The sequence below is a fragment of the Zosterops lateralis genome (assembly GCF_965231275.1).
Source record: "Zosterops lateralis genome assembly, chromosome: 21".
Classification (NCBI taxonomy): domain Eukaryota; kingdom Metazoa; phylum Chordata; class Aves; order Passeriformes; family Zosteropidae; genus Zosterops; species Zosterops lateralis.
The window spans coordinates 712,159-726,749 of record NC_139781.1 but is presented as its reverse complement, the minus strand read 5'-3'; the positions used below and the strand labels follow the sequence as shown (position 1 = coordinate 726,749).

General features: G+C 41.6%; 1 protein-coding gene across 2 annotated transcripts in view; it reads left to right on the top strand.

Moving 5' to 3' along the window:
• Positions 1 to 14,591, top strand: part of TENM1 (teneurin transmembrane protein 1) — a 136,884-nt gene that overhangs the window by 115,653 nt on the left and 6,640 nt on the right. For both annotated transcript variants that reach the window (XM_083876528.1, XM_083876529.1), the window contains 5 exons: positions 344 to 516; positions 1,649 to 1,884; positions 7,786 to 8,082; positions 11,671 to 12,058; positions 12,916 to 14,136. In XM_083876528.1, the coding sequence (XP_083732654.1) occupies positions 344 to 516; positions 1,649 to 1,884; positions 7,786 to 8,082; positions 11,671 to 12,058; positions 12,916 to 14,136 (2,315 nt within the window). The remainder of the gene's footprint in view (positions 1 to 343; positions 517 to 1,648; positions 1,885 to 7,785; positions 8,083 to 11,670; positions 12,059 to 12,915; positions 14,137 to 14,591) is intronic.

The window sequence follows — 14,591 nt, the reverse complement described above, 5'->3', positions numbered from 1 at the left end:
GAGTGACCTCCAGTGGCCTTGTTCCTGCATGGCAGCCCACTGGGGAACCCAGTCAGCCCTGAGCAGCACAGAGTCTGTCCTCTCCCAGAGCCTGAGTGGTGTAGTTAGCATCTCACAGTATTCCCAGTGGTATTTAATGCAGCACCACTGAAAAAGACTCCAAGCAGGAATTCAGACTAGGTACTGAATGCATTTTGAGTGACTAAATGGACCAATTCTTACTTTTTTACTTACTGTAGTGACAATGCCTCCTACTTTTTTCACTATTTTTTTTTTCAGCTTTTAGGAGTGCCTACAGGACAATAGTGGTGTGTTTTCATGGCTCTTTAACATCATTCTGCAGGTATGACTCTGATGGGCACCTGACCAATGCAACCTTCCCCACAGGGGAAGTCAGCAGCTTCCACAGTGACGTGGAAAAACTGACACGAGTGGAGCTGGATACTTCCAACAGGGAGAACGTGATCACAGCCACGAACTTCTCAGCTACCTCTACAATTTATACTTTAAAACAAGGTAATAGAAGCATTTCTGTTATTTCTTCCCTAATTGTTGTCTTTAGACCCTAGATATTACTGCCAAAAAAAATAGGCATTAGAATTAGTTCCTTTGTTTTCTCCTTGCTTCAGCACACACAGCTACAATTCTCCTGGGCTGCAAGTTAGAAACAAGCCACAAGTGAATAATTCTTCTAGAAGAATCCCATGGATAAAATCTAATTATTGAAGTCTCTGATGTCTCCAGGCTTTACATGCTGCTTTCTGCTTCAGTGTTTGGAGGACTTGCACTAAGCTGTAATACACTGAGCTTTGTTATTCTAAGAAGTACTTGCCAGGAGAATGACAGGTTCCACTGCCATTTTAGCACTGAAATGTCTTGTTTGGCCAGTGCTGTGTATTCTTTCAGGTAGTTCTGTGACCTGGTGACAGCAGTTGTAGGAAGGGGGAGAACACGGCCCACCTTTGCTAGTGGCTGGCCTCAGGGATTAGATTTGGACTCAATCCCTGCAGACACCACAGTATTTTCCTGGTAATACCATTTATCTCAAAAAAAACCCCATTTTCTGCCTAATGGAAGTGCCCCAGTCTCCTCCTCCAGATCCTGCAGATTTATCAGCAGAGTTCTAGATTTACATGGTTTGATCGATCTGGGATCTTTTGTCCTTGTTAGGTTCCTTAATGGGGAAAAGGACAAGCTTTTTGTGACACACAGAAAAGGGACAGAATGGGAGACTGGCTGTCATCCTGGGTATCTGGAAAACAGCTCTCTTGTTTGACCTCAGATACTCTTAAGTTGTTCAAGCATTACATTTTCCTGTTGGCATCTGCAACATGCTAAGGCCATCACAATGTCAGTGGTCAATACTCAGTTTATGGCTTTACATACTTTTAAGCTGAAAGCAAAAAATTCTTTATTCCTGCTGCAAGAAACCTTCACAATGGAAATCCTCAGGGCAAATGTAATAAAAAGCTGTTCAGACTTGGGAAGGCTGGAGGTTACAGCTTGCAGAGCTCCCACTGTAGTTGGTGTTCAGCTGTCTGTGACCTCCCTGGGTCACAAACTCAGCCCTGTTGTGCCTCACATTTGGGTTATAAAACTGGAGATGTGAACTTCTCTCTGATCCCTGGGTTTTTTTGCTTTCTGACAGATAACACTCAGAATATCTACAGAGTGAGTCCAGATGGGTCCCTGAGAGTCACCTTTGCCAGTGGGATGGAAATCACACTCAACACAGAACCTCACATCCTGGCAGGGGTGGTCAGCCCCACCTTAGGGAAGTGCAATATCTCCCTGCCTGGAGAGCATAACTCAAATCTCATTGAATGGAGGCAAAGGAGGGAGCAGACCAAAGGCAACATCTCTACATTTGAGAGAAGGCTGAGGGTAAGGCTTCCTCTTGTGTTAAGTGCAGTGTTCCCTTTGAAGGTCATTTAACTGAAATCATGTTGAAATGTTATACTTTGTAAGAATGAAAATTTTGGATCAGTGGTGGGCCCCAGCCATGAATTTCAAAACCAAGCTCCTCCAACACTCTCGGGGATGTTTGATCTCTGTTTGATTGATAGTAAGATTTGACCTCAAGACATAATTACTTCTTTTCTTCCTCTTCTTTTTCAACTAAGAACTTAATTATGGCTTTGGAGGAAGCTGTGAGCAAAGGGCAGTGCGTAGTTACTCTGCACAGCAGCAAAGTTGGAGCAACATTTTTCCTGTGTCAGATCTATCAACCCTCCTATTCTGGGGGAGCCAAGGGGAGCCAGCAGCTGCCCAGGGCAGAGGCTCTTGCAGGGGCACACTTTGGGTGTCCTGGCCAGCTCCTTTGCTGTGACGCAGAGCCATGGAGAGCCTCCTTCCCTGTGCATCCAGACAGGCTGTGGGTTAATTCTGCCACATGCTCTCAAAGCCCCAGCTCCCTCTGGCTGGGCTCCACGAGGGCTCCAACAAAGACTTGCTTTAACATGGCATCGTTGGTTTGTTTTTACCTGCGAGTAAAATGACAGATGGTCAACATTCAGCATTTAATTACATAACACCATGGCTCAAAGAGATTGCTACTTTGCTAAACAGGTTTTTTTATTATATCAGTTCTGGTTTTCACATGAATACCACTTAAAATGCCTGTACCAATAGTACAACTGGGAATTTTGGCCTTAAAAATACTGTGCTATTGACTACAACCTTTCTGGATAAGAATTATGTCTGAAAGTGCACTTGTTAGCTCTGAAAATATAGAGATGGTTATTAAAATCTCTGTGTTGTCAAAACCACCAAAATCAAAACCATCTCATTTTGCTTATGGGATACTATAGATTTTTTTGTAAGTGTACCATCTGTTTGCTTTTCAACTGCTCAATCAAAAATGGAAGGCTTGGAAGATCTGGCCAGGCTGGGCACTGTATGTAAAACAGCAGTTTGAAAAGGCATTGTTCAGATCTGACAGCCACAGTTACTTGTAGGATCTTGCAAGTGGGCAAAAGCTTCTTTTAGTTCTTCTTGCCCACCTTCTGCCTCCTTCCTCTCTGAATTAATGTGAGGCCTCATAGCCACGTCTGGGGAAAGTGACAAACATGTTGAGATGGCAGGATCCAAACTCTGCCTTCTTTGGCTCAGGTTGCCTCCTCAGTTGGAGGCTTTCTGTGTGAATTTGTGCTTCAATAACAGTATAGCACATTTTTCTACAAGAATATTACATGATAAGATCATAAACAGAAAGGTTGTAGTCAGTAATCTCTTTTGCTTACATTGCCAGGTACTAGTTGTTCGTCATAATTCTGTTTAACACAACTACTTAATCTTGCAGAGTTTCATCATTATGCAGTTTGTATTTTCTGTTGTTGAAATTGCAGTTTCTTTTGCATTTTCACTTTTTTCCATGGGATCTTTCACGCTGCCTGGCAAAAAAAAAAAAAAAAAAAAAAAAGGAAATTCACAAATTGGTCAGGATGAAATGGATTCTGGCTGGAGGCATAGGATGGTTATGGAAATACTGCAATAGTGAAGGTATGCAGAGGTCAGCTGAGGGACCTACCACTGGAATAGGCTGCTGGTGGAGAAAACGACTCATGTATTCCTCTTCCTCCTTGTTCACCTTCATCCAGAGAGAGCATGGAAGGTGAAACACAAGTGTAAGAATAATTTTGGTATGCTGGTGTCTTTTACTCTTTGTCCTTCTAAAAGTATGCACCAGCAACACAGTTGTTGAACATTGCACTCTTATTTCTGTAAGCTGTGTCCTTTATACCTGTCCAAGACCAAGAGGACAGGGATTGTTCCTGCCTGCCCAGATGGACAAGTCAGCTGCCTGTGTGGCAGTCCTGGCTGTGCTGACCCCCTTGGCTGTCAGGGGAGACTGGAGGGAGCCTGGTGGGATAGCACAGGTTCCTCTAAAAGGAGGATTTTAGAGTGGAAAGGAGGAGAAATGCTAGAATCACAGAATCATTTATGTTTGAAACGACGTCTGAGATCATCAGGTCCAAATTGTGTTCTGCACAAAGGAGACACCATGTAAATAGGCACAAGAGAAAGGGACAGGTGGTCTTCTGAGGTTGGTAACAGCATGAAGGAGGACTTTGGAGACTAGCAGAAATATCTGGATCCTGGAATTTAGCACTGAGATGTTGCTGTGCTGGTGGAATGGAGAGTCAATGGAGATGGAAGGAGCTGGAACAGTGCAGCAAAGGAATCTGCCCAGAGACAGCTCTCTTTTCTTGGTGATTATAGGAAATGCAGCACAGCAGGGACAAAAGTACCATCCTATAGTGTGTTTGAAACAGTATATCCAATAATGAAATGGATTTAGGACTTACTGTGCACAGATCCTTGAGTGCTGCTGGGGAGAAAAAATAGCATCATTGAAAGTCATTATGCTGGATGAGATTCTGGGCAGACCTTCTGAGTTTAGAGAGTTATATTTCTAAAAGAAAGTGTTTAAACACTTAATATGCCATGCCTGGCACAATAGGAAGTGTGTTAGAAAGCTTGCAATGTAGGGCAGAAAGAACTGTGCTGAACTTTGAAAATATATGTAGAGAAAAGCTCTGGGGATTGGAGCAGTTCTCAGTGGAAATGAGCAGACTTGCAGGAGCCCTCAGTTAAGAAAAAAAACCCAGGACACAATGGAAGAGTTTTTTGAGAAAGGGAAAAAAAAAACAGCATAGAAATGAGGTATAAAGATGTTACTTAGAAATCAGTCCTGATACCATCAGTGAAACAAACGGCTTTGACTGCTAAAAGGTATAAATTGGAAGGCAGGTAGCTGGGGATGAGATAAAGAATGACCTACTTGAAGAGAAGAAAGGGAATAAAGCTTTTCCTTCTCTGCCTGGTCCCAACTTTTTTAATTCTAATAGCAATTAGCAACCATCTTGAGAGCATGTCACTCTATCAGTGTTATTTCAGTTTTGGAAAGAAGCCCCTGTTAGTATGTTCTGAATAATGCTGGGAGCACTGGGGTTTGAAAAGTTGGGTTTCTGCATGGTGTGAATTCTGCTCTGGAGATGGCACAGAAGTGAGTAACTTAACTGAAATGCTGAAACAGTCATCTAACTTTATCGCAGGGTCTAAATCAATGTGGGAAAGAGAAATTAACTACAGGTTTCCTTTAAGTGAAGAACTGCTTGCCCCTGCACTTCCTGAACGTACATAAAACAGTCTGTGGGCTTGTATGCATTTTATATTAATAATAAATCTATGTACAAGCAGGCATTTTAACATCAATCTTAATCTAGCAAGACTTCTTTTTTATCAATAGAACTGCTATTTTAATTGACTTCTAAAAATGAAGCAAAGGCTGCTGTTAAATCTGATGAGCATGATGCATAGTAATGCACTGATTAGAATGCAGCTCTGCTCTCCCCTGACTTTTGCATAACTTGAGGAACGTGGCATTGGATGCAGTCCAGGTTTTATAACTGAATGTCTACAAAATTGAAAATTGAATGCTTGGCCAATATTACTTATTTTTGCCTCTTTTTTTTATTTATTTTTTTAATAACAACAGTGGAAGTAACTCCCTGGCCTCGGTTCAAAAGTACTTCTGACCTAGGCTCTGCCAGCCATGTTCATTACTGCACTTAGCAAATGATCTCCCTTTATTTACCAGTCTTACAGCAAATTCTAAAGATGGGACCAAGTGCTCTTCCAGAGTGCATGAGTCTGCTTTGGCTCAAATCAAAACACAGACAAGGAAAGGATGCAATTATCTGCTCTGACTTACATATCAGGCAGGGTGGACAGGGAAATGAAATCAAGACAAGTGCACTTTTATGTGATACTTACACTGCAGAATTTCTAGCTAAAAAACTAATGGAAGTAGAGTCAACAAATGTTTAGAAGTATAGAATAAATGTATCTTTTTATGCACTTCTGACATGATTGAAGTCAGCTGAATTTTCTCCCTGTTTTCATTAGCTGGTACTCCAGGCTGACATTGCTTTCAGAGAGCAGTTTTCCCTGGCTTACGGAGAACACAAGTTCAGCCACTCTCGGGGGGCTGCTTGCTGTGGTTTATGTGTCTTGGAGGAGTGATTTCATGGAGCCACTGGAATTTGAAATCAGCTTGTCAATGGAACGTTGAGATGAGTCCTCCTACCCATTTATGAGCCCGCCTTGCCTTGAGAAGGGTGTTAACTTTAATATGAGAAAGTAAACAAATGAGACATAAAACGTGCAATATAAGGGAAGTATTTTAACCTTATTTTAACTCTGTGAGTTTTCAATTACTGCTGCTTTCCACTTGGCTGCTAATTCTGCCTCTGTTTGGTTTTCAGTCTTATTTGTTGAAATTCAGCTTGCAAGCAATTTGTATTCGAGGCTCTTCTTTCTCCTAACTGCATTCTTCCATGATAGTAATAGCAATAAGAACATTAAATATGTACATAGAAAATAAATTAATATGACATAGGGTATATCCCCTGCTTGCTTTTCAGTTATTTTACCGCCAATTTTTTTTTTAAGAAATTTTAAGAAGTTTGCTAAAAAATATATTATATTAAACTTAAACCATCAGTTTGTATACAAGTAAATGTAGTTGAACTGAGCATGACATTTTACTTGGGCTCCTTAACTATCATTAGAGCATATATTGTGATAGTTCCAGCAGTCTGCAGGGGTATATAGGTATTTTACAGCTCTTGTAAATGAACACTATTAAAGTTAGACATGCGCATATATAAAACTCCAGAAATGCTAGTTGAAGGAAGAACACCTGCTTCTTCTAGATTCTCAGATTATTTTGTATCTAAAAACAGAAACAGGAACGAGAAAGAAATGTTCATTCCAATCACATCCTGAATTATTAGCCAGGGTTTATTAACCATTTACTTGGTGGCTGTGCCTCCACGGCTGAGAGACGAGCGAGCCCCGGGCTCTGTGCTGACATCTGCCCTACATTGTCCGTGCTGTGGGAAGTTATTCTTGGAGCAGACTGAGCAGAGAAAATGTGGTAGATTAATGCAACAAGCACATGGAGCATTGATCTGAAAAAGACATGTCAATGAACAATATATTATGGTTCCCTAAATTATATATCTGATTGAAATGGTGTTTAATAAGAGATTTCCCAGTGACTGAATGATCTCAGGAGGCAGATGATGATAGCACTGGATGAATGTATTTTGTCTTCATGAATCTGACTCACTTTTGAACTTAATTTCGAATTGAGCGCTGGGCTGTGTCTTGTCTGGCAGGCACAGCGAGCTGCTGCTCCCAGGTGTGGTGAGACCTGCTGCAGGGAAGGTGGGCAGTGCCAGGCACAGCTGCTGCCTGCCAGGAATGTGGCAGTGAGGTGGTTGTGTGAGGAAGCACAAGGACACACTGGTGAGCAGGATGTGCAGGAGCTACAGGCACAGCTCTGCCCTCTGCAGCACCAGGCTGTCACCTGGGCTGGGAGGGCTGTCTCTGGACTGTCACTGTTCACAGAGCTCAAGAGAGGATGGGAGGTAGTAGATCCTTCTTAGTTTGTGGGCTTAACTACACATCTCTTGCTAGAGTCAAGAATTTCATCCACAGCTGAAAAGAAAGAAGTTCAGGAAAAGGTGAGAGCAGAGGTGCGGGTTTAGCACATAGAAACATTGTGTAATGCCAAATATAATAAAACTGAATGCAAGCAACATTTTTTTTTTTTTTTGGTCCTTCTGTTTCTCATCTGAATCTTTTCTTTTTTCTTGTCGTCAGTAAGGCCCAGGTCACAATGCGAGAGCATTGCTGACTTTGATTAGGGCTGACACTGACACGTCTGTCCTGGGTGTGCATTGAGTTCTTACCCTGCTGCACCTTTGTGTTCAGACCCACAACAGAAACCTGCTCTCCATTGACTTTGACCACGTCACCAGGACAGGGAAGATTTATGACGACCATCGGAAATTCACCTTGCGCATCATGTACGACCAAAGTGGGCGCCCCATCCTGTGGTCTCCCCTCAGCAAGTACAATGAGGTCAACATCACCTACTCACACTCTGGGCTGGTCACCTACATCCAGAGAGGAACCTGGACTGAGAAAATGGAGTATGATCCAAGTGGGAACATTGTTTCCAGAACGTGGGCAGATGGCAAAATATGGAGTTACACATATCTAGAAAAGGTAAATTATTTTAAATTTTGGGGGTTGTGCCAAGGCAAAAAAAAAAAAAAAAAAAAAAATCTAGGTTTATTATAATTATTTATTTATTATATTGTATTGATTTAATATGATATTTATTTTTATATTGTATTCATTTTTATATTCTATCTTTTTTGTATTTATATTTTATATTCTATTTTGAACTACATTATGATGCTGCCTCTTGCAAGAATATTTAAGACTTTTAAAACCAAATGCATAGAATTACCTAACTAGATAAAAACGTCTCTAGGTATGCTCAGACCTACACATCACCTGCTCAAACCTGACGCAGGTTAGTTCTGAAGAAAGTTTTCAGCAGCTCGAGTTTGTTTAATTGGTAGGTTAAAACAACTTTCTGGTTCTCAGTCCAAGTTCAGGTGACCAAAGGACACATTAACTGCTGAAAACCATGTTGCTACTCTGGATAACAGTCAGAAAGATCACAGTCCTGAAAGAGAACTTTTTTCTCCCCACAAACACAAACACAAAGTTCTTTTAAGCTGAAATGAGCAAGCCAAGAGCACAAGCTTCCCTATTCAATGCTGTATTTTAAACAAGGATTGATCCTGTGAGGAGAAAGCTTCCTGCAGTATTTATGGGGGCCCTTTGTTTGGGAAATATTAATATGAAATGAGTTACTGCTCTGCTTTTATGGTGACTTCACATCTAAATTCCCTGACTGTTGTAAGTTCCATGTATGTCTAGAGGCAATGGTCACAAAATGTGGAGATAAATATTGTACAGACCAAGGAGGAACATCTTCATCTGTAGTAACATTTTGTTTGGTCTTGTCTTTCAAAACCAGAAAGCCATTTTTAAAGCTTTCAGACCTCAGTGCAAGCTCATATTCCAAGTTTTTTAAAGAGCAACATCTTGGACCATCAGTACACCCTGAGTTAGCAGAACATTTTCTCTGAATCTGTGAACCACAGGAAAAGGCTCTAGGGGGTGAGGGGCAGAAGAGGTAAAATTGATAGGAGGAAATCCACCCAGGAAATCCAGTGACTTTGAAGTTACTTCCATATGAAGGAGTTCCAAATGTGTACTTTCAAGATAAACTGTGCTGTACTTATTTTCAATGTATTTAAGCTTGATCCTCAAAAAAACTTAAACCTAACCCAGTGGGGAAAAAAAAATGATCACGACTGGAAAATGCATAAAAATGTGATTCCTCCTTGTCTGCATGCAGTGTGGTTCTTGCATGTGTTAACAAGATTGGCAAACCCCAGGAGCTTCAGAAGTTTGTCTCAGATAAATTTGTCAGGGTTTGGGGTTTTTTTTTGTCTCTTTTGCAAATTACGAGTAAACAAGCATTTCATACAGCTTTCAAATATTTGGGCAATGTGCCTTTTGGAGGAATCTCTTCTTTTTTTCTTTGGACCTGTTTTGGAAAGATTTATGCTTCTTATCTTTCCAAACCACTTTGTCTGGTCTTAGTTTATGATGAGCTCATAAATAAAGTCATATAATTTAACAGTGTTACTCTAGAATTCTACACAAAAGGCCAAATCCTGATCTTGTAGAAGCAAGTGGCAAAAGCTTATTGGTTCAGGTGGCAGCTTGGGTAATGCTGTAACTTGTCATTAAAATTATGGAAAGCCATTCACACCATGGACAATAATCTCCTAGATATTTAATGTATTTTTGTGAGTGTCATTCTTTGTGCCAAAGAAAGATTAATTCCCTGTCATAATTAGGCATTGAAATATAACTTTGTGGCTCCATTAAAGTCAATAACCCATGGTGTTAATTATGTAATGACTGCTAAAGGCTGTCTGAAGACTTGTAAGACCCAATAATTCCTTACATTAAAAAAAATCAATTATATAGCTTGCTTCCAATTCATAGTTATTTAATTCTTCATTTTTATCATTTGATGAACTAATTGTACATCTTCAAAAATCTCTGTCCCTTAGAAAATTAGCTCAAATAATTAAGGTTTTAAAAAGCACTACAACATCAGCATTGTAAATAATTCTTACTGACGAGATCCAGTTCCTCGTTTGGTCACTTTCCTCAATTAGTTAATGTTGTCATAAAACCTCCTGCATACTCCAAGCAGGCTTGCAAAATCTGGCAGGAAGAACAGGCAAGTGTCTGTGTGTGTGTTGGACAGAAATGACATCTAGTGGTGATGCTCAGCATTTGTCTATTCCCAGCAGAGCTCCCAGTAATTGGCCACTGGCTGTTTATCTTACACCATCCATCAATCATTTCGTGGTTGACCAGGCTCTGGTTGCTTTAATGAAATGACCCATTTTGGGGTGTTTTATGATCTACCCTCTGAAATCCTTTAAAACAATTAGAACCCAATTTGTGCAGAGTTGAAAAATCTATTGTAATATTATTAGGATGAATTGGGAATTATTTTTTTTTCTCTTTATGGTGTCCTCTAATAGGCTTGAGAGGATACTCAGTCTCCAGCCCTTGTACTGTCTATCTTTTTACTATCCTGGACAAAACTGACAAAGCCACAAAGTGCTGTAAGTGCTGTCAAGATGGTACACTTTAGGGGCACTAAAGTTATATTGGGGATGTTTCTGATCTTGTTACTCATACTCTGTCAATGGCAGACAGCTTAAAAGCAGGCATGGGAGCAGTATACAGAGAGAGGTGCCAGAGCAGTGCTAGGAGAGAGTTCAGCCAGTGGTTTAGTGCAGGCTGGAGACTCCTCACTTCCACCTGGAGACGGGCAGAAACAAAATAAACACGGTGCATGCTGGAAATGGCTGGCAGAGCAGCAGTGAAGGGATCAGACAGTGCTGGGGGTGAAGGTCTGTCGTCACCAGCTGGCACAGGGGACCTGCAGTAGCATGTGCTGGTGCTCTCTGGCTGCTGGACAAGTGACAGATGTCTTTTGCCAAGGGCCATAGGCTTTGAGCACTCCCTGGCTGGCGTTGTAGGACACAAAATAAAGATGAGAGACTCTAAATATTTTAGAAGGAAAAGAGTATAGAAAAGATTTTATTTTGTAATTCTTACTACCTTTTATAAGGTGTTCCCATACAGACTTAACTTGGTTGGTGAATAGGAACGACACCTCTCTGATCCCATTGGTTAAACCAGAGAAACAGCAAAACATCACCTGGAGAAAGATTGTTTTGAGGAAGGAGAGTTGTTTGCCAAGATTGTTTTGAGAAGCTTTCTTGCGAAATTTTTCCTTAGGAAAAGTTAGCAGGTGCCAGCAGGCTAAAATCTCTCAGACCCAGAAATATCAGGCCCACCCCTTTAGGACACGAAATAAAGATGTTTGACTGCAGTCAGGAGGCAGTAGAAATCAGAAGGTTTATTTACAATTCATTCAGCCCTTTTATAACACGCTGTGCTAAAGGCACGTTATTGGTCCATAGGGCTGACACTTCTCCCATTGGCTCAGTAACAGAAATAGCAAGCAACACCTGTTGTTATGGGAAAGGAATATTGTTTACACAAGGTTGTTTTGGGAAAAAGAGAACTATTGAAAAGTTTCCCTTGAGAAGAGCTCAGGCTCAGGAAATATCGGGTGCACACACACCTATTGGGCAGTCCCTTTGTGGAGCCTGATGGTACCCTTGCTGTTTGTTGCAGTCGGTGATGCTGCTGCTGCACAGCCAGCGCCGCTACATCTTCGAGTACGACCAGTCTCTGTCCCTGCAGTCAGTGACAATGCCCAGCATGGTGCGGCACGCCCTGCAGACCGTGCTGTCCGTGGGCTACTACCGCAACATCTACACGCCCCCGGACAGCGGCGCCGCCTGGCTGCAGGACCGGGCCCGCGACGGGCGCCTGCTGCAGACCCTCTACCCTGGCACCGGCCGCAGGGTCCTCTACAGATACACCCGGCAGGCCCGGCTCTCCGAGATCCTCTACGACACCACGCAGGTCACCTTCACCTACGAGGAGTCCTCTGGTGTCATCAAGACCATTCATCTAATGCACGACGGGTTCATCTGCACCATCAGATACAGGCAGACAGGTTGGTCTTGTTGTGGGTACTTTGCTAAAGTTTTTGGCTCCTTAGAATGTGAACCTCATTCCTCATTTGCAACACCCTGATCTTGCACTTACATCTAATACACGATGGGTTCATCTGCACCATCAGATACAGGCAGACAGGTTTCTCTAACTGTGGCTGCTTTGCTGAAGTTTTTGCCTCCTTAAAATGTGACACTCTTTCCTCACGTGCAATACCCCTGATCTTGCACTTACCTGGCACAAAATCCCATTATTTTTATGTCTACAGCTTCTTGTATTTTATGTTTCACTAGAAAAATATGTGTGTACATCTCTGTGTCTGCATCCATAGGTGAATATAGCTGTCCTGCTTGAAATACAGTTTTCTTTTTATTGCTTGGTATAGAATAGCTCTTAGAATGTTTTGTTGGTTTTATTCCTCTGTGTGGATATTTGCTAAATACTAAATCAAGTTGGTTTATTGTTTGTATTTTCAAGTTTCCCTGTTTACACCGTAATATAACATAAATTCAAAAGGATTGCTTATATGAGGAAGGAGATCACCATGTGAAATAAATTTAGTTTAGAATTATCTTGTAAGTAAATTAAAATCATAATTATGAATAAAACAGCATTCATTTAAACAAATATTAATAAAATATAAATAGTTTGTAGAGCAAGCATTAATAAATGTTTGTGAGAGAACAATCTAACATATTCTTAGTTAATGGTATTTTCTGAGACAGCTAAGGAGTAGTGAGGCTAAAGGGCATACCTGAGGTCATGTCCTGTTTGTCCTAGATCTGTAGGGTAAGTAAACCAGGGGCATAATTCATTATTTTTCCTGTTTTCCCTCTTTCCCACATTTGTTTCGGACAGGTCCCCTTATTGGTCGCCAGATCTTCAGGTTTAGTGAGGAAGGGCTGGTGAATGCCAGGTTTGACTACAGCTACAACAACTTCCGTGTGACGAGCATGCAGGCCATGATCAACGAGACGCCCCTGCCCATTGACCTCTACCGCTATGTCGACGTTTCCGGCAGGACCGAGCAGTTTGGGAAATTCAGTGTCATCAACTACGACCTAAACCAAGTTATAACCACCACTGTGATGAAGCACACCAAAATCTTCAGCGCCAACGGCCAGGTGATTGAAGTGCAGTATGAAATTCTCAAGTCCATTGCTTACTGGATGACCATCCAGTACGACAACATGGGCCGCATGGTGATCTGCGACATCCGCGTGGGTGTGGATGCCAACATCACCAGGTATTTCTATGAGTATGACCCCGATGGGCAGCTGCAGACTGTGTCTGTGAATGACAAAACCCAGTGGCGCTACAGCTACGACCTCAATGGCAACATCAACCTGCTGAGCCACGGGAACAGCGCGCGCCTCACCCCACTGAGGTACGACCTCCGGGACCGCATCACCAGGCTCGGGGAGATTCAGTACAAAATGGACGAGGATGGGTTCCTCAGGCAAAGAGGCAACGAGATCTTTGAGTACAACTCTAATGGTTTGCTGAACAAAGCCTATAACAAAGTATCTGGCTGGACTGTGCAATACTGTTACGATGGGCTGGGAAGACGAGTTGCAAGCAAATCAAGCCTAGGACAACACTTACAGTTCTTTTATGCTGATCTCTCCAACCCAATAAGAGTTACTCACTTGTACAATCACACTAGCTCAGAAATAACATCCCTCTATTATGATCTGCAAGGTCATCTCATTGCAATGGAATTAAGCAGTGGAGAAGAATATTATGTTGCTTGTGATAACACTGGAACACCTCTAGCTGTGTTTAGCAGTCGAGGCCAAGTCATAAAAGAGATTTTGTACACCCCATATGGAGAGATCTACCAGGACACTAACCCAGATTTTGAGGTTATCATTGGTTTTCATGGAGGGCTCTATGATCCTCTCACTAAATTGGTTCATCTGGGGCAGCGGGACTATGATGTCATTGCTGGGCGGTGGACAACCCCAAATCACCGAATATGGAAGCATCTGAATGCTGTCCCACAACCCTTTAACCTCTACTCTTTTGAGAATAATTACCCCGTTGGCAAAATCCAAGACGTTGCTAAGTACACCACAGGTAAAAGTAACCAGTCTCTCATGAAAATGTCTCTAACAAAAATAAAACTTTTTCTCCAGTTGTGGTATGGATTCAACATTCCGGAAATCTTTTGCATACAAAAAGTCTCTAATCTTAAATTTATTGAAGCAATTTCCTTAATAGATTGCATCTTACTGAGCTTAATCTGTTTTCTTTAACATTTATGGTAACCAAAAAAATAATTAATAGCTGCTGCTTTTGCTTTTCTCAGTGCTAAAATTAGGGGAAGAATGGAAGCAGCTTAATTTGAATTTTTTCTATTATAAATAGATAGAGGGAACACTATTGATTTGAGTATAGCTATGCTTTGTAACCAAATAATTTCTTTGCTACAATAAAAGCTGTAGCTGGTGCAGGAAACATAAATTGATGTGAAATCATTATTTCTGCATAGCTGGAATTTCTGCAGACTGCCCTCACTTTTTCTAGGATTT